Source organism: Pholis gunnellus, assembly GCF_910591455.1.
Source record: "Pholis gunnellus genome assembly, chromosome: 18".
NCBI classification, from domain to species: domain Eukaryota; kingdom Metazoa; phylum Chordata; class Actinopteri; order Perciformes; family Pholidae; genus Pholis; species Pholis gunnellus.
In genome coordinates this window covers 5,291,826-5,312,627 of record NC_136545.1, presented here as the reverse complement: position 1 = coordinate 5,312,627, position 20,802 = coordinate 5,291,826, and the positions used below count along the sequence as shown (strand labels likewise).

At 44.1% G+C, this 20,802-nt stretch overlaps 1 protein-coding gene across 1 annotated transcript in view; it reads right to left on the bottom strand.

Annotated features, from left to right (window-relative positions):
* vav2 (vav 2 guanine nucleotide exchange factor) overlaps positions 1–13,611 on the bottom strand; it is a gene marked incomplete at its 5' end in the record, with an annotated part of 117,475 nt that extends 103,864 nt beyond the window's left edge. The window contains 2 exons of the mRNA XM_079179266.1: positions 13,478–13,523; positions 13,607–13,611. Of these exons, the coding sequence (XP_079035392.1) occupies positions 13,478–13,523; positions 13,607–13,611 (51 nt within the window). The remainder of the gene's footprint in view (positions 1–13,477; positions 13,524–13,606) is intronic.
* Between the last annotated feature and the right edge of the window lie 7,191 nt (positions 13,612–20,802).

Sequence of the window (20,802 nt, the reverse complement as noted above, 5' to 3'; positions counted from 1 at the left end):
TCATCAAACAGCCCGTCACTGCACGCGGCACGATGATGGCACATTAAGGCCTCTGGGAAAAGACAGGATGAAGGATGACCATCGCTGTGACAGTGGGGGGGGGGATCTTACAACCTATATATACTGTGTCGGCTTGTTTCCCCCGGAGACAGCAGACCAAGTGAGGTTGAACTCTGTACTCGCTCCGTGACAAGGACATTTCCCGAGTGGGGTCATATCCTGCTGTGTATCTGGGGCGCTGCCACAGTTTTCCCAGACGTAGCGAGGGCGTGAAGAGCATGTTCGAAGGAACAGGAGTGACGCAATATGGTTATGGAGGTACAGGGATCCGATGGGAAAATAAGAGTTTAACTTCCAAAAATGCTACAATTGATGAAGTATACTTCATGGTCACGGAGTAGTACTTTTTCAATGACTTAGCTTGGGGAACATAAACATAGGGCATGTTGTTGTTTTTTGAGGGATTTAACACAATATACCATTGCTCAATGCGTATAAAGACCTAATCTTTACCTAAAAGAAATACTGTCAAAATGTAGAAAAAGTTTCACTATTTATATGTAAACAACATGTGCAACTGCCTCCACTTCCCAATGCAACGCATCCTAAGAAACACTTCGTCTTCCTTTACCTTTTCTCTTGTGTAGCATAAACGCTGTTGCTCCAACAAAGCCTGAGAAGTTTGCCCTTCTGTTCATTTTATATTGCGGTTGCTACGAGAAGTGTATTCATGCATTATGAATGAATTTCCACACATCTTAAGAAGGGTGTTAAACAATCAGGAGCTGTGATATTAACGTTAAAAAGAAAGGAAAAAAAACCTGTGAAATTAGACTAAAACATCTATCGAGTGGTGACTTCTCCTAATAATGTCTCGGCGGCACGTCTTGGCCGCAACAAAGAAGATTGATGGAGCCGGGGTTGTTTCTTGGGGCTGCGAATTGCAGCCTGTCATTGATTTCCACTTTATGGCCCTGCACAGACAATGGCTCCTTCTCTCAGGGAGAAATGAAATATATAAATAAAATAAACGAAAACAAATGCGGCCACTGTGTCGCGTTTAAGCCTGAGGTTATTACTTCACAGGGAGATATTTCTATTCATCCTTACCCCGGGAGGAGCGTCACAAATCACCATCTCACACGCGGGCAACAAATGAAGAGCCAAACGCAAATTCATTCATGCACACGCGCGCAGATAGGAGACCTGGCTCCGTGTCCTCGTAATCTCAGAGATCCCAGGGTGTCTGATCTAATCAGTATTTAAGTGATGGACTTAATAAACATGGCTCTGAAGCCCACAGAATCTGATGGTGCTATGGAAGACAAAGGGTTGGGGTTTGAAGCTGTCTCAGCCCAAAACGGTTTGATATGACATAATGAAGTACGTCACACATCCCAGGGGGACACCAAGCATTTAGCTTTCTAAGAGATTGAACCAAAAGGTTTCTATTGACAAAATACTTCCTATTTGTAGGTAAGATACTGAGGAAATGTCAACTTTTCAATATCTGTACTTTACAAAGAGCTAGTGGCTAATTGTAGTTCAAATTGTGGAAGCGGAACAACATAATTGTCGCCACAATAAAATGACATAATTCAGAACAGTCTAAGCCAAATATGAAACATGTAATCTCTAGTTTTAGGGCTGTGCGGCCTCGTTATACTCCCCAACGGATGTGTATGTGGACATACGCGGACGTGCGGTAGTTCTGTTTTTAATGTCCGCTTGGAGGACTCGTTCCACACATGCACAGTAGATTACGACTTGGGGGCCAACGAACACGCCTACTGATGATGACATTTACATCAAACGGACCCCTGCTGAGCCCTTGCACACTTTACTCACCAACTTTGATTCCATTATTAGTGTCAGAATACTAGGAGAAATACACACTGCTTATTATATATAAAATATATAATAAGGAAACAAACAAAGCCAAACTGCAGCTTTCGATTTCCTATTGTAAATAGAAGTAGTTTTACGTTTCAGAATTTTAACAAATGTTTATTATTGTGACAATAATGCTGCAGATTCTGTACGCACGCACGCTGTGCGCATTTGAAGTTATGTGGAAGTTGTGACGTCTATAGTCCCAGGCCGACAGTGAGTGTTCACAGTGGTGAGGGCCACAGAGCCAGAGCTGTCCCAAATTGTAATAAAAAAGAAAAACAACTATTTAAAACTCACAGTGGAAATGAATATTTAAGCTTAAAAGATAAAAACTATAGAGATAAACCTGGAAATGAAAAAAAACAAACCTCTTAAAAAGGAACCAAAAATGTTCGTCCTTGTGACTTTAAATAACAAAACAAAACATAAGACTTCTTAAAAACAGAGATAATACAATAACGTGATGATTTCACTCATTGTCTTTGGCCTGTTTGTTGGATTGCAGGGAGCAGCATCTGATTATCTGTCTGGAATCACAAGACAAATGCACAGCTGCACATATGTGATGAGAGAGAAAGAGACAGAGACACACACACACACACACATAATTCAGAGAGGGAGACAGCATGGGAATATGTACGATCGTTTCCATGCATTCTTTGACTGACTGAACCAGACCCAACATGTGCATCCAAGTGTCCACATGTCGTTGTGTTGAATATGCAAGTGCATGCATCTGTGCATCACTGTGTGCACATGAGCGTGTGTCTATACAAAATGGTGAGCCCCGTATAGGGAGTTCTCATCAGACGCAGCATGTTGTCCAGAAGGCAGAACAACAACGTGACGCCTGTCACTTCACTCTGCCGTCTTCTGCCTCTGCTGTGAAAATGAGCCTGACAGACCCGCTGCTGTTTCCACCTCTCAGAGAATTCTTCTTCTCTCAGCTTTGGGCTACAGTCAGACCTCCCACGAACCCCGACAGCCTGCTCTAACCTTCCACAGAGCAGAGAAACCTGAGAGGGATCCCCAGCCGATGGAATTGTTGGACATGTTTGAGACAGCTAAATTAGGATCTGTAACTGGCAATTTAAAGAGGCTGGTGCTAACCGACATATCTGACAGTTTGCTGTCAACCCGGGAGGGTCGCGCTTTAATCACCACCCGTCTCCGCCTGTGCTGAACGACCTCGGAGACTTGCACCCGCTGAGGTCGGGTGGCACTGAGGATCCCTGAAGGTCTCTGTGGTCAGCTCGAGAAAGACTGGCGGAACTGCTTGAAGGGTGTCTATCTCTGCTGTGTTGGGGTGTAAAAGTCAAAGATTAAGGGAATCAGCACAAATACATGCATTAATATCAAGATTTGTGTTTTCTTTTGTATCCTTGAAGTTTCATTTTTTTGCCACACTAGCTGCATGGCTCTGTGAATGCCAATGTCATTGAAATCACTGACATATCTAAACAAGTATTCATGGTCCCCAGATGATGTATCAAAACAAATTGATGACCCCGACTTTCCTCAAGCACCACTATGTCGGTATTTGTGGTTTTAGATAACAGTCAACTATTGTTATAACTATTGTAAGGTTTATGAGATTTAACGCAGACATTCATGTTCCCCTGAGGTTGAACTGTAATAATAAGTGACCCACTGACTCTTCATCCAGCACCATTATCTGGTCAGATGGTAATTTGTCCAATCCTTTGGTTTATGACTAAATATATGCAAAACTCAAGACATTCCCATGAGCCTCAGCTGTACTTCAGTGCTAATTAGCAAATGTTAGCATGCTAACCTGCCATAAAAAGATGGCGAATATGGTAACATTATACCTGCTAAAGGTCAGCATGGTGGCATTGTCACTGTTAGCATGTTAGCATGCTGACGTTAGCATTTAGCACCACTGTGCCAAAGTACGGCCACACAGAGCTAGTAGAAGATCGTAAAAAAAAGTAGAAATGGAACATTGGCTATTGTCTTCATTATACTTGATACTATATCTGTACTTTACCAGCCATGGTTTATTTATTTGTGTTTCTACAAGTTTACACTGAAAAATTGGTGTTTTTAATCTCAGCTTTAAATGCCTAGTTACATTAAGATAATTTCCAGGTCATATTATTATAGTAACATTACATACTAATTAGTATAGAGTTTAGTCCTTAATGGCACATGTACAAATGGACAAATGGTTGTAGGGCTTTAGGGCATGGGCATACTACACATACAAAATTACAATTTACCAAAAAAAGTAATTCATTTAAATAATTCAGCTCAGAACTCAGGAGGAGAAGGCTTTTTAAAAATGTGTGATTAACTAATAAGTATGATTAGTACGTTACTAACACCGCGGCAGTAGAAAGTGAGGACTAATCCTTTTTGGGGCTCATTAAAAAAGGCCCACCTGCCAGCCTGTGATTAGCATTACGTGTCGTAATTGTCTGGGGCTGCAGGTAAATACTGAGTCGTGGCCTTTGCCATTCGCTTCCCGTCTCATTATCCCACAGAATTAGAAGGCCAATTACAGGCCATTTACCCTGACAGCAGGATAGCCAGATCCACACCACTGTTAGATAACACATAACGCTTCCGCCCAGCCAGCTTCAAAGGACACACGGAGGACGGTAGACAGAGGTTGGTAGTTAGATGACCCCGGCCCCTGTTAGCTTTGTTAAGCATCAAAATCCCGTTGTTGAACATCTTAACTGATTAAAGGACTATTTATGTACTGGGTACATTAGCTCTCCTGGAAATATGACAGCTGTTGATGTCTTAACTTTAGTAGCCTCTGATGAGAAAGAAAGAGGGGAACAAGCGGAGGATGAATTCGTGGATTTCCTTCTAATGAGCCTGCTGTCTCGCGGACAAAACCCATGCTTGACTACGGCAACAGCAAGTGTAAGAGTAAGAAACGTTTTGCAGCTTGCCGGATCAAATCTGACCAGATATGAACACACACGCATACAAAACGGAGGGAGCACAGCATGGGAAAGGTCATTCATGGGGACCGAGCTCTTCATTAAATCACCAGTTCCAGGAATGGGTGGAGTGGGGGATGGAGAACAAAGGAGGGCGATCGAGGCAGAGAGAGAGAGAGAGAGAGAGACAGAGAGAGACATAGAGTAGTCATGTCCCCTGGGAGCAGTATTAACAGACAGATGAGATGAACAAAGAAGAACATGGCAGCTCTGGTCAGGTGAGGTCATAATGAGGACAACAAAGACATCCTCAGGCGTGTCTCTGCAGTCCGTTTCAAAGTCTACCTTCAAGACTCACTGTAATCTAACCTTTGACCTTTGCTCCCCAAAGCTTAGAGCGGCCTGGCTGATGAATTAAAGGAGGTACTACGTGCAATTTTGGCTTGTTTTTTTGTCCTATTTTATTGTTCTAAGATCCATTATTTTATTCAGATCACACATTTTCATTAAGATTTCATAATATACTATTGCCATGGGAGCTTATTTATCACATTTGGGGAAAAGTTACGTTAAATAAGTTTCAAGTATTGAAGGTTATGCTGGGACAGGGTAACGCTAACTAAACATATATATATATATATATATATATATATATATATATATATATATATATAATAAATAAACAAAAGAATCACTTCATTGTTTCTTCCTCAGCCAGATGGTTTCAGTACATCTTGGAACATCTTGGTTCAGTCACAGCAAGAAGTTGGGTCCATCTAGCTTTGGCACATTGATTATTTTTATGTGGGAGATTTACAATCGAAGCTTAAGTGCATGCATCAAAAATCTGTATGCGCTTTGTTGAAGACATTTGCAGCCACTCTCACTGCTGGCACTAGAGATGTGTCATAGATGAAGTAATCGATGCCTTACATTGGGAAACTCAACATCCAAGCCCTGCCAGCTATGTTCAACAATAAGTCTCAGCTGTCGGGTCAACAGAGGCGGTTCAGAGATCCAGAGATGAAGACCCATGGCTCACAGAGTCCAGTGAGGCTCTTCTTCATGGAACCGGGGTCACATTATGTACCTGCTGCTTCTGTTTATGCCACATCACATTACACCCTTTTTGGACTCTTAGCATGTCAGTGCTTGTTAAAAAAAAAAAAAAAGCTATGACATCCATCTTGTACAAGTCAATATGGATATTTCTAAAAAAACCAAAAAGAATAGAGAAGAACAATAGACAACAGGATTACAAATTGCATTGCTTCACTGGGAAGACTATTACCGCTCCGACATGAGTGCACACGCGTGCCCCCTGCATAACAATGCCTCCCTGTGCTCGGCTACGGTCATATTCCTATTGTACTGTCAGATTTTATCAGTGATCTATGACTTGCTTCAAATGCATATTCTACAGCATTTAAAAAAAATCTCACAGCCTCTTTTCCTCCCCGTCTGTGCACAGTCACGGACCAGTAGTGCCAAAAATGAGCTCTGATCCACCCTGATATGAATATGCTTTAGCTGGGGTTTATTTAAATATTTTTTTTTTTTATCCCTTTTTCATTTTGGTCTAATTTCACAACAAAATGAGTTAACAAATGAATCTGCTGCGGGCAGATAAAGTAGTATAGTCATGGATCAATCACTGACACAGAGGATGTGGCCCATGCCAATCAAGGTGTGTATGTAGGTTTTTTTTGGGGGGGTTGTAAGGGTTTGGAGGCTTCCTGCCTGTCAGCCCCTGATAAATGATTCCATGTGAAATATCTCCATTAAATCTGCCTTTATCAGGGATAGAAGCCCGCTCAGCCCCCGACATTAGCATTGCAATTTATGGGACAGCTCCCAGGCTCAACAAATCAATTCCCCAGTGTACCTGGCCAATTCAGGCCGGATTAGTCGAAATTAAGCAGGGCAGGTTTTTAATAATGCGTCCGATGATTACTGCAGCGCTGAGATATCTTCGGTTTCTCGCCCCGTTTCGCACACTTGTGCCGCTCCTTTGCAGCTTGTAAACCAGAGTCCCACTGTGGCTTTTTCTTGTTCTTTTTCTTTTATCGTTTGTGGTGGTTTCAGAGCACGGTAGATTTAGAGCTGCCACTGACGCTGCTGTGTCAGCACTGCCGATAAGAGAGTGTTTACGCTTCCAACAGGGAACGCAGTGAACTAACACTGCTGAAACGGACTCAGCAATTTGTCGCCAAAAAAAAATACACCACAATCTTGTTGGGTTTTTGGGGCTTTGTGAAAGGTTGTTTTCGTCTCCCGTTCACCCTCAGACGCGTGTTGTCAGAAAGGAGAAGACAAAAAGCCACAGTACGCCACCGCCGCAACCAGCATCCTTAGAAGGCAACCCAGAGCTTTCTTTTGGTGTTGATTTTGAATTTATTTGTGTCAAGAAAAAAAAACCACCGGAGACCTCATCTGAGGGTGTGAGGTTTGATTCTCCCTGACACACATACATGCGTTCTGTCTCAGACGCACAGAGGATTTGGGTTCTGTTAGTCCCCCCCCGTCTCATCTCATCTCAGCTTTTGCATCCTTCCCCGCTCCTCTCCGACTGGAGGATATCAAGTCTGAGGGCGGCGAATGACATTTTGTGTAATGCGGAAATAAATACGTGCCCTGAAGTTTGTCCCACCACAGAAAAATGTTTAAAAGCCTGGGGGCGTGTCTGCTGGAGGTTCTGAAACCACGCCCAGTCGTAGATGAGGGTTGATCATGTTTCGTACAGTTACAGTGTACTCAAACACGTCGGCCATCTTTTGCAGAATGTTAACGCTTTATGGGCGGAGCATGCGCACCAGACACTTCTATCTTCTGGTTTAGCCCAAAAAATCCTGAACACAAAAATGGTGAAAAACTGAAATTCTGTCTTTTCACGTGTTTTCTGCAATTATTTGTCGCGATATCAATGTATAATGTGTTGAGAAACAAATTTTAGATTTTGCTTCATCCGGACCTTAATTTCTGTTAAGTTCTGGTAGAGCAGCCAGAGATAATACGAGGAAGCTTGTGCACCTGCTGTGATCATACATTGCAACCTTTGCACATATGTTGTTGTTTTTAAAATCAGCCATTACATCCTTGTGGCTTTTTAGAAAACCAGAGAAGTGAAGCAAAATGGGCTAATAAAGAGAGGAGAAAAGAGAACTCATTATGTTTCTGCAGCTGGGGATCAAGATGCCCCGGATGACGAAAAAAGGGTCCGACAAGCTGTGAGAAACGCTTGGCCTTGAAACGGAGAGCTGGTAGAGGGCTGTGGAAGGTTAAGAACATCTTTAACCAAGAGGGGCCAAATGCATAACAGCAGACGCCTGAGGTTGTATGAACAGCACGCACTCCTTCGTAGGCAGGCGGAACGAGCCAAAGAGGCGAAGACGACACCTTGCTCTGCTCAGAGTTAAAAAGCCCAAAAGATTAGATTGAAAAGAAGTTGCCCCAAAACACCCCCGCAGAGCTTTCTCCTCCTGTGCAGCTCTTTCACACGAGACCACATGCTAAAAAAGCACTCAAGACATCAGCTCTTGTTTGCGTGAGCACGTACGAGTGTGTGTGTTTTTGAGTGACTCTTTGTGTGTGTGTGTGTGTGTGTTTGTGCGTGGTGGTCCCGGCCACGGGGTGGGGTGCTTATTGGCTTATATACACAGGAAAGAGGCTGCTATTAAGGTCAGGAGCCGGGGGTAAAGGGAGATGGTGAGATGGAGAGGTGAAAAAGAGGAGAAGGAGTAGAGGAAGCCGCTGTGTGAATCAGAGGCGGTCGGAGACGTGTGCTGTCTCTTTGTCTCTCGTCACTGTCACCGAGGCCTGCGACCCGACATCCTAACCGAGAGAGAGAGGGAGTGAGAGAGTGAGAGAGAGAGTGAGAGGGAGACAGAGAGAGAAAGAGGGAGAGAAAGAGAACTGCTTCCAGCAATCAGCCCTGCGACAGTTGATAGCAACTGACATGATTAACATCATGACTCTACAACGTATCAGAATGCAAATATAACTAATCCATTTCCCACTGCTGAAACACGGTCATAATTAGAAAACACCCGAGCCGAGTGATGGGGGGGTTTAAGGTTAACGTATATAGTGGCTGAAAATATGCATCATAACATCACATGGATTTATAATATTAGTTGAAGCTCGGCTGCAATATATTCAAACCCAAGATGAAGCCAGAGTTTTACTCACTTTGTACATCCATCCCTGTGGCCCACACAGGGAAAACAGTCAACCAACCTCCCTCCACTTGGTGCAGGATGCAGTAACTGAGTTCCTTCATTTTAACCCCCCCCCCCCTCACAAAGTGAAAAATGATCACCACGTGTGATCATCCCTCACATCACAACATGCACCTTTTTTATTTGATTTTTTTTCTCGTTTCTCATACTGTATGTATACCAGACGACTCTTCTTCTCCGGAAGGTTTTTCATCAGACCGCAGGACGCTTCATGAGGAGGAAGATCTACAACCACGAGAGTCCTTTCCTGTGATCGCCACGTCTCCATGATGATTTGGAGAACGTGGTCGTACACAGCTCGGCCAAGAAATCAACCGATACAGCTGATGTATTGTTGACATTGACATATGCTGGATGTCGGCGGATGAGTGATGGAAAATTGCACAACAGCGCTAATAAGCGTATTTTCCAAGTTTTTGGCGTGTTTTTTATGATAAATGTTTGCTTTTTATGCCAGTTGACAGAGCTGTGACATGTTACAAAGGTCCCCACCCGGAACAGAAGCAGGGACGTTGCAGTGAAATGGTATGTGCCTTAGCCATCATGCACCAGGATATTCCCAATTGTACCGCGTGTCCGTATTGGCGAGAAAAAGGCCTTTACACAGCAGGGCGTTAACGAATACACAACACGAAAATATGAAATACCCTCCTGCGAAAATTTCGCTTCAAAACGATTCATACCGGCAGCAATCCAAAAGGGTTTATTAGTCACACTGTGTATATTTACAGGGCTTTTATTGTGAAAGGTAAGAATGTAAAGCGTGGATCTGGTCTGCGCTGCCTTTGTCAAGGTTGAATAAAGTTTGCCGACTTGGTTTGGACTACGGAGCCTCTGTTGTTGTGCACTAAAACAGGATTTGCTGACGCCTTTATGCTCAGCGCGGAAGCTCCTGTTGAAGGAGATGAAGTATCTGCGAATTTGGGAGTAGCTTCTCCCCGGAATGCCAGGGCCGTGTGGTATTAAAGACACCATACTGGCTGCTTAGTAGAAAACAGTAAAAGAAAAACTATTAAAAACAAAATAAGTAACTGAAGGCCTCGGGGTTTGACCCTTGAGGGTTTCGTAAGAAGGTGCCTCCGAAAAAACAGACACTAAGCAAATCTGGGGCGAATCTAGTTCTGCTTAATGTAAGAATAATGTAAGAACGGACAGAGATTGGTTCTTGTGTTTTGCTGACAATGTCGGGTTTGAGGGAGAAGATCCTCTGACACATAGGCTGGGCCCCATGGCCAAGTTCAAGTTCCTCTTATCAGGGGGGCCGATCACACACACACACACCCACTGACAAACTCACACTCAGCACATGTACACTCACACACACACACACACCAACTGACAAACTCACACTCAGCACATATACACCCACCCACACACACACACACACCCACAAGCATGACACATATCAAAAAGGATCACTGTGTTAGGATTGCTTGATCAAGATTTAGGATGATTAAATGGTACATCCATAGAGGCTTAGAAAACATGTAAAGCCCGTACCCATTAAGGGAACAGGCCTAATATAGGCAAAAGAGTACGTATATTAAGAATACTCGATTATTTTAATCATAGGCTGGGCAACAAACGATATTATGATTTTGTATTATGATTTTGTATTATGATTTTGTATTATGAGTTGTATTAGGACTGATAATATGTTGTATGATGTTGTCCTTCCTTGATCTGTGATGAGTGAGATGGATTAATGTCATACCCTGAGCACCGTTAAACATACGTTTGTGCAGAAGCTATCACGAGGGAGCAAGGGGGGAGGCAAGAAGTCCTGTGACCTAATTACAAAGAAAAGAGGAAGTCGGGGTTCAGACCAAGTGCAAGTTCAAGTTGAAGCATACGTCAAATCACAAGACAGCTGTCACGAGGCACCTGCCAAAAAGAGGATCTTGCCCTAAGATAGAAAGGAGGGGGACAGCAGATCCCCCGCTTGAGAGTATAAAAAATCTCAATTTTTAAATGTTCGAGGCATTAGTCGGGAAGAAAGGCGTATAGTCTTTTGAGGGCATAAGCCTTGGTTGTTCACAGGACTTTTTGTAAACTCCGTGTCTCACTGAGTGTTAGAGGTTTTTTCAGTCTTTTCAATTTTGTTCTTTACCTTATTGGTTATCATTTTTGTATGCATTGGGACCTAAATAGGAAACTTGTAATTGGCAGAAAATAAATAAGTAAACTTGTAGCGCTTCGTCAAAGATTCTTTTCCCTGTCCATCGGTGATCTCCGGCCTCCGGGAGAGGGGACACCCCCTCGGGGACGAGACCAGCCCCTGCAGGTAAGCAAGGATCCATGCACGGCTACACGACTGATTGCTCCTTTAGCACACACCACATACATCTGTTTCTAAAAAGGAGGAAGAGATCCGTAGGATAACCTGCACGAGCTTAATATCTGTTGGGCTCTAAATCCAGGGGGTAATAAATTAAGAACAGCTTCTCCTTTATGAGCACCGGGAAAATTATTAAGGATTTCTAAAAGTACAGTTGACTGTTGAGATTGAAATTGAGAAGTTGATCGTAGACCAGGTAGCTACTCCTTGTTCACTTAAGGTAATTAAACTGGCGAGATCAAATAACTTTGCCCAAAGGTTAAAAGGGTCATATTGGTGATTTATTACTTTGTGGGGAAAGCGACATCCCGTCGGGGATTTTCTTTAACAAATCAGTCCAGAACAAGAGGCCAACGCTAAAACTTAAAGCCAGTTGAGTGGAATAACATAGAGGTAAAGAAAAAAGGGGCGCCGTCCCCCCTCCTCCTTCTAGCCGACCACTTCCGGCCCAGGGGCCACTCACCGGGGGAGACCGGACCTCGGGACAAGAGCCCCGTTGATCCGTGTTCACCCTGAGGGCAGACGTGGATTCTGCCCCTCGCTGCCGAGGATCCGAGTCAGAGTGCACGCAGACACTCCGAAAGATCCTGGGTCAATCACAGTCCGTCTCGGACGGAGAGCCTCTGTTCATTTGATGGACCACACTTGTGATTAAAAGGGACTGATAAAAGTAAATTTTAAAATAAAAATAAAGAACTTGTATTTTTTATTGATTAAAAAACTTTTTGTCTTTTAATATACATATATCTAATAGAAGGCGCGCGGAAGTATAGCTAACTAATACGTAGCACGTCACATGGCGCCCGAACAGGGACTTGAAGAAATTAGGTCCTAATTACGACATTAAGTCATCAGTATATATGTGTACTTTGACGAGTAATTAGGGGATCAGATGTTTTCTGTCAAGTTAAATTACACGAACCCTCCCGAGGGTTAAGAAGTGTTGCTCAACCAGCGAAATCAAGCTGAGGTGATATATTGAACTCTGCCAGGAGAAATAAACTTCGATAATTTCTGACAGGCGCTCGTAACAGTCGTAGGCCTGAACCGGTAGTCAGAAAAAAGAGTCTAACTATCCTGAGCTATTTACTTTAGGAGCTGTAACTTAGGTCGAGGCTGTCAAAATCCTATAAAAACCTGGCCGTCCTTTTCACAGGAGAAGGAGCCGTCCACGAAAAAAGGGACAATAAGACTGACCCTCAGTTATAGACAAAGTAAATAGGAAACTGCTTAAACTAAAAGTACTTCACGGGAGGGCATTGAAGCAAAGTTAGTGGACAGTAAATATAATCACTGCGCATAGGTTTAAAGGGTACCTAGCTTGTTGAAACATAAGCCGGGCAAGAATTATAATACAAAGAAAAGAGTGTTGTAGAAACTTCCCCGTCGAACGCCAGCTGAATCCGATAGCGTACCCTGGCGCACAGTGACGGCCCAGTTGAGCTGATCACTCAATGCCAGACAAGGCCTAAGGACTGTTAAGGCGAAAAAGGCAAAACCCTTCCCTAAGCAATTTATTGCTCGTGATAATATTAATGTAATATCATCAGATCAATGTATTGTTAATATAATATATGAATTGTGTCCCCCCAGGAACACTGAGATAACCAAGGCCTGAAGGATAGAGTAAGGGATCTGATTTGTTATCTTAGATTAGGGTATTTGACTGCAATATACTCCTAAAATTTCCTGGTGGAAGATTTGAGAGAAATTAGGCCTGCACAAAGCAGGGAGCTGATGTTTTCTCTCAGATTAAAATATAACTACTCTTATAAAGTAATTGTGTACGCCAACGTGTGAGGGGAGGGGATCAGATTGTTTATTTCAGAATAAAATAATTATCTTGTGAATCACGCTGTAAAAATAAAAGCCATAAAATACATAATAATAAAATGGAGGACAAAGGCCAAACCAGGCTCAAAATCGCGGGCCCAACGGATCTGCCCCCCCCGAGGGGTCAATATCCAAAGCTGCCCCACGACCCAAACCGACCCCGAAAACCCCGAGTGACCGAGGAAGTCTACCGGACAATGTCTCAGGAGGAAAAGGAAAGCTTAAAGAAACAGAGGGAGGACTGGGATCAAAAATACCTGAGCCAGCCAGCCGCCCAGCGTTAGAGCTGTTAAAAACCCGCACCTGGGAAAAAGAGGGGAAGTTTTACGCAGATTTCAAAGGTGAAACTTATCGATTAGACACAGGTGCAGACATATCAGTCCAACCTCATGGGCACGAAACAGGTAACAAACGATTAGTAGAATTAGCTGACGGAACTACAAGATTGTTAACTGAAATTGAAAATCAAGGGTTAATAGGTCTTCTTGGACCAGATAAATTAATTGCTGTAAAAGACCTACCACTCTGTAAAAAAGTAGCTTATCTAAAAGAAGTTAATGTCGAGGACCAGATAAAAGGACATGTAAATACAGCCGATCTGCCTGATAAACAAAAGCTAGAAAGCATTATGAGGACAGGGAGCTATGCTCGATTCAAAAATGATGTGGGTTATGTACCAGAGTACACACACTCGATTCAAGGGGGCATGCCTCCGCGACAGGCACAATATCCAATAAAACCAGAAATAAAACAGGAGCTGGATCAAACAATAGATGAATTAGAACAGCTAGAAATAATCGCAAAAATACAAAATCCCCCGACTAATCTACCAGTAATGGGAGTACCAAAACCTGATGGCACCAGTCGACTGGTCCATAATTTAATCGAATTAAATAAAAGATCATACACCGACGCGAGGCATTTAATTAATCCATCCAGGACCATGAGAATTCTACCACAATACAAATATAAAACTAGCCTAGATCTAAGCAACGGTTTTTGGTCCATCCCGATTGATCCCCAATCACAGCTAAAAACATGTTTCACCTGGGGAGTGGAATCATATTGTTGGCTTCGTCTGCCGATGGGGTATAAAAATGCACCTAATGTTTTTCAAACGGCGGTTGTAAAAACTCTGGAAGGCTTACCAGTTGAAATATACATAGATGATGTGTATTTCACTCATGACGATCCTGAGGAGCACTTGCAGTGTTTATCCGAGGTCTTAAAGAGATTAAAAGACGCAGGGTTCAAAATAGGCCTCAAAAAGTGTGAGATAGCCCGCCACGAATTGACATATCTAGGATTTAAGATTTCTCCACTCGGAAAAGAAATCACAGACTCCTATAAACAAAAAATCAGAGACTTCCCAGACCCAAAATCTGTGACCGATTTGGAACGTTTCCTCGGTACATGTGAATATGTGAGCAATCATATTCCCCGCATGAGTGAGAAAGCGTCTCCACTCCACAAGTTAAAAGGCAAATTAAGAAGGAAGGATGCTCCTAAAGATATCCAACTAACAAAAGAGGATTTGGAGGACTATAATGCCCTCAAAATTCATGTAACTGAGACAGCACAGCATTTGGAAAAAAGAAAGATGGAGGCTCCTTTAGAAGTACATTTAGAAATAAATGAAAAAGGAGGAGGCATGGAAGCTCGAAACCTGGGCTCCAAGCAACCCACCCTATTCCTTTCAAACGTGTGGTCCACCACAGAAGCAAAGTATGCAGATGAAGAAAGATTCCTTTGTTTGGCATACCGCTTTTGGCCAGCTTTAAAAGAAGTAGCAGGCGAACAAAAATTGATTTTCTACACTCCGCTGTCATCAATTAAAGAGGCGACAAAACAAACAACTGCTGGCTCTAAGGCTATGATGAGTCGGTGGGGTAAATGGCAAATGATGATAATAGACCCTCAGGTCGAATTTCAAACTGAGGGTCAGGTCAAAAGGCCGAAAAATAATGATACCGGCCCAGAAAAGAAACAAATAAGACCGGGTATTACACTGTTCACAGATGGGAGCTTACAGGGCCCAGACACACAGGCCAAATGGGCTTTCCTCATTAAAAATGATACAGATGATATCATAGCGAGAAAAATGGGAAAATGCGCAGGAACTGCTCAAACCGCTGAAGTGACAGCGATTTTAGAGGGTCTCCTGACTGCAAAAAAGAGAAATATCAAGAGACTGAGACTAGTCACAGACAGTGATTATTGTTACAAAGCGGGAACGCAGGAGTTAGAATACTGGAAGCAACGAGACTTCACTAACGTAAAAGGCGCACCGCTGGCTCACGCCCATTTGTGGGGATTAATCTCAGAGGTAACTAGAGCAATGTATATAGAATGGACTCACGTGAAGAGTCACACTGAAATCAGAGATTTCGATCACGACGGGAATAGAGAGGTGGATAAAATGGCCCAAGCCAGGCCAAGAATGGCAAAACTTTCTCTTATCTTTCCGGCTGGATGGAAAGGGAATGATGCACTCACCGAAGTGCCACTTGACCAAGCCTCTCAGGTGGTTACTGAGGTGCACGAGGGATTAGGGCATGTGGGATATGAAAAAATCCAGAGATTTTTAAAACAAAATCTAGTTCACATTCCTAACCTTAAAACACATACAACACAAGTGAGGTCACGATGTCAGCAGTGTGCACTGGTTGATGGGTTCAAGAAGGCTACACCAGAACAGCTCAGAATATTGTGTAAGGATCCTGGAGTCCATTTTAGCGCGGATATAGCAGGTCCGTTCCCTCAGCGAACAAGATTAGGACACCGATATTTTCTAATTGTCGCTGATAATGGCTCTAGTTATAAACATGTGTATCCTGTAAAAGCCGCTAATGGGCGAACAGTGGCCACACGCATGGGGGATCACCTGTGCAGATGGCCAGAGACAATATCCATGAGAATGGATAACGGCACTCATTTCAAAAACAAATGGGTCGAGGAGGTTTTAACAGATCTTTCAGTACAGCAGGTGTGGTCAGTTCCCTATGCACACCACACAAACGGTGTGGCAGAGAGGGCCGTAAGAGCTGCGAAAGAGTGGATCATAAAAAATGCTCCACTAGACTGGGATGAACCGTTACAATTGACACAGTTAAACCTTTTTTTAAAAGAGCCAAAATTAAAAGAGCCTATAATACAGGACGCGACTGATGTATTACCCTCTCTCTCACCAGGGGATCGAGTGTGGGTTACCAGGAGAAAGATATTTCCAGAATCAGGAAATCTGAAGGCCAAGTGTGAGGGGCAGGACGAGGTTCTTTTCCAGGAAGGTAACGTGGTGCATTTAAAAAGATTTGGCCAGACGCACCCCAGACAGATAAGGAAAATAGTGTAGCATGGCGAGCCCGTATCCCATCAAACCAGAGCCTGATGTTGATTGCTGTGATCTCACACTATACACTTCACAAGCCGTATGGATCCTTAGCTGCGCAGGGGATAGAATTTGGCTAGGTCAGAGCCTGGATAACTATAAATTGGCTCTTAAAGGTTCCATCGCATCAAATTGGGAGAGAACAAATCGTTTGACCTGGAGCAAATACACTCCAGGATCGTGCGCAGCCTGCCGGGCCCCGGTCACTGAGTGTGCATGGAGGGGTCTGGCTGCAGAGCGCCCGGAGAAAATTCCCCCTCCCCTTTATGAAGAAATGAGGGGAGGGATGCACAGAGAAGGACTGCCTTCATGCAGGTTGACTTTTTGTGAGACCTGTTTCGGTCGATATGCCCTGCGGATGACTCTTGGTCGGTATGACCATCCTGCAGGCTTTAAAGGCGGGTGTATGTGCTCGGCGGCGGCCGAGGGGTTTCTCCCTTGCCCTGGGAGCATTAAACTGGGAATCTGCAGCGGTTTAGCTCTGCAGAGAGGAACCGGAGATTTACACCCTTCTGATTCAGAGAAGCTTGGCTTCCGGAAGAAACCGGGTCGTAAGCAAAACTGGGGGATGTATACATCCACCCCAGATCTGACTCCTAACATGTCACCTCTGCAGAAAATGATTGTGCAGCAGTTTCCTGTATGCCATGAGGAGAGGCCTAGCCTCTCAGTAGGAATCAAGGGAAATTCCAAGATCACTGTGCACCCCCACCAGGGGAGAGAGACTTTGTTTCCCCTAATGAATGCTAAAAAAGCTTACTCTATTGAGTTACAGAATATACTCCTTCAGATGCTGGAAGGCTCATTCGTGAAGCACGCAATGGCTAACCAGGGCCGTAGGCCGAAGAATAAGGAAGTGGATTGGGTGACCTGCCTGACTCCAAAACGTGACAGTGGGATGACGTATTGGGTGAACGAGACCGTTCTGCCTTGCTCCTTCCCCCAGAGCTCCAGTAAGGGCCCTGACTTTCACATGACAGTAAAGCTAACCCTGGCCAGGGGTGACAGAGGTCAAGTCAGAACAGCCAGAGTGAGAGTCTCAGGTCACGTGATTGAGCCAGAGGTGGCTAAAATAAGAAAAGAGAGGCGGAGCTGGAGAAGAGTGTTTAAAGGAAGAGGTTTGTGGCCTAAGTAGGCCTGGTGGCTGGGAGGGATCTCTCTGACTTTCCTCAACTCCTTCTCATCTTCCTCCTTCGCAGGAGCAGAGGAGGGGGGAGCAGGATGTCGGCAGACATAAGCCAGTCAGAGGGCCTCCCACAGAGCCCAGATGAACCGAGGTTAGAGCATCGACCGACAGAGACAAAACGGAAACAGAGACACAGACTGACTATATCATGCTTGGTTTGTACTTTTTACATGTTAGCAGTGGGTACAGTTTCAGCAATAATACTGATGAGTTACGCGGAGAAGACCATGTACTCACTGAGACGGTGGGACGTATGGCAGGTGAAGATAGAGACTGAAAAGGCCTCGCTTGTTGCATACGTACAGTACGTACATGAGATACCGTGTACCAGCTCTTGGAGCAACTGCTCGAGTGGCTTTCCATGTGAGGAGACTAACAGGACTGACTACAGGAGACACATGTTTCGGGAAATGGTGGCACGAGGGTTAGACATAACTCTATTTAATAACTCACGTTTTTTGAACCAGGGGAAGCTGCCAGACGTTCCCTGGAGCCATGAGGTGAAAATCTTTGTGAAAATTAACAACAACATGGACCAGATGCTTAAAGCGACTAACTGTAGCGCGTCTTGGTTTAACATTGCCCAGGACAGACCTAGCAGAGAAGACAACCCAGACGGACTGTTTTTTGACCCTTTGACCTCTGACAATGACACTCATATAATATCAACCTACAGTTGGGCCCCGCCGGAGAGTAATACATTCACCTGTGCGTCGATTATGACTAACTGGACTACATACCATTCAGCCGTGGGCACCACTTCCGAACGCCCGGTAAAAACATTCAGTAATTGTTCATTTATTACTTATGAAAACCGGACCTTGGTTCGTAAAGCGGACCTTCTGGAGCCAATACGCATGCCAGAGTTGGATAAAGTGTCTGAAATTATCAACAGAACCCGCACGCCCACACGATATCTGACCTTAGCGATGCCACCTGCACGTAAAATCCATGTGCGACGCCTCTGGGATGATATATTTCCCCCACAGGTGTCAAAAGAATTAGACCTGGAAGCGGCTCCAGCTAACTTAACAGTTTTAAGCCCTGATGATCAGATACCGGTCCAGCCCCGGAGCTCTCGTGTAAAACGCAACTCTCCAAAAGGAATGTTAGCTCGAACCAAGGCGTTAGATATGACTAAAACAATTTTCCCAGACATGCTTGGACGAGGCACGCTCCCGCTAAAATCAAGAAGATTTTTTCCGTGGGGTTTACAGGTACTTGAGGGTTCATACCCATTAAAAGCATATCCCTATGGATTAGATTGGCTATATAATATCACCCAGGACAACGTGGTGCTGTATTACATGAGGGTGCCGGTGTTTAGCAACAAAGATAATCAAGCCTGGGTACACACAAATGGAACGATAGCCATGACGAGTTTCCTGGACTGTGTGAACCAGACACTCTACGAGCCCTACTTAAGATGGCATAATACGCAAGAGGAATTAATAAAAAGCGAAACATATTTTGGACAAATGTTACTTCCTTATTGTTCGATTTATGGAGAACTCATAAATGAGGCTAAAGACACGATCCCTTACACTGACTGTGGCACCGAACACATCAACAGGATATGGAGAGAAATGACCCATACATATCATAATCCTGACTTGCCTTTTAAAGGCTTTGACCGGTTTCAAGGACTGGGTCTCTTGCTTAATGAAACTAAGTTACTAGAACCCTGCTTTGCAAGCCATACAGTCGACCCAGTCGAGGATCCGGACGGTTTTGAGTTAGAAATCTTTTTAAAACAACAGTGGGCCTCTCTCCATGTGGGACATTGGTATGAATTAGTGGAACGTGACCCAAAAGTGGGGACACCTTCCTCCCAGACCCCGGCATTAGAACTAAAAGGCTGTGTGGGTTGTATAGCACCCCCTCCGGTGGTGGCTAAATATACGACGGACAAAAAGGGTGAGTTTCTGGAATATGCTCTAGGCCTCAGAGCCACGTTGCCTTCCCAAAAAACTGCAACCGGAGTAAAGTTTGGCTACTACGACAAACAATATTGTTCCCGGTATGACGAATACCGTCAGTGTTATGCTCAGGATTATTACTCCGAGCACACAGCGGCTCAGGCCCGGACACTGAATCAGGTTATGAATTGGCGGAGAAGATACGATATAAAAAATGAAATGATTCACGGACATGAGCTCCAGATTTTCCTAGATCAGATGGACGTTTCTCCCCCTCGAAATGCCAGCAACCACGCCTGGATGATGGCTCACACCTATTTCGGAATGGCAGGTGAGTATCCCTCACATCAATTTGTAAATCCTATTTCCCATAATGAACGTTATTTTTCCAGAAGACATGACTTATGGATCCGGAAAAAGGCTGACCCACGGCCTAAAGGGAGGTCGAATGCATATCCAGAAGCATGGCCAGAGTTTAATCAGGTGTCACCCTCAGAATTACGGATTTCCCGGACCAGCTGGGTCCAGGAAGTAGTGTGTAAAGTGGAATCAGTATTATCAGGCGGGGTGTACACTGAGCGCTCCCCGCTGGTACAAAACCTAGACATTCGTTTACCATGGGGCGCTTCAAGCCCCTCATTTGACTTTAGCGGATTTGACATGAAATTATTTTGGCCAAAAGAGATGTTAGCTGAAATAGATTATGAGGCCAGACCAAATTGTAAAAGAGGATTCTTACCAGGAAACATCCACGACGGAGGAGATGGGTGGGGATCTCGGATAGTGCAAACTGGGGAACGACCCCCAGTAGCTACACTTTGGAAGGGGGCAGCTGGCAACATTATGAATACGGTCACAAAGTGGGGAAAACAAACATTTGGTAATGTTGGGTCTATTTTTACAGGGGCTTTCTGGTGGTTAAAATATTTAATACCAGTAATCATTTTTATTATCATAGGGACCATCGTGGGTGTACTGCATAGATTGGGCCTACTGCCCTTAGCTCGTTACATAGTGGGGAAAATCCTTAAAGGGATCTGTGCAGTGATCAAATTCACTCTGATTGTTTGCTTCAAAGTGCTGCAGCAC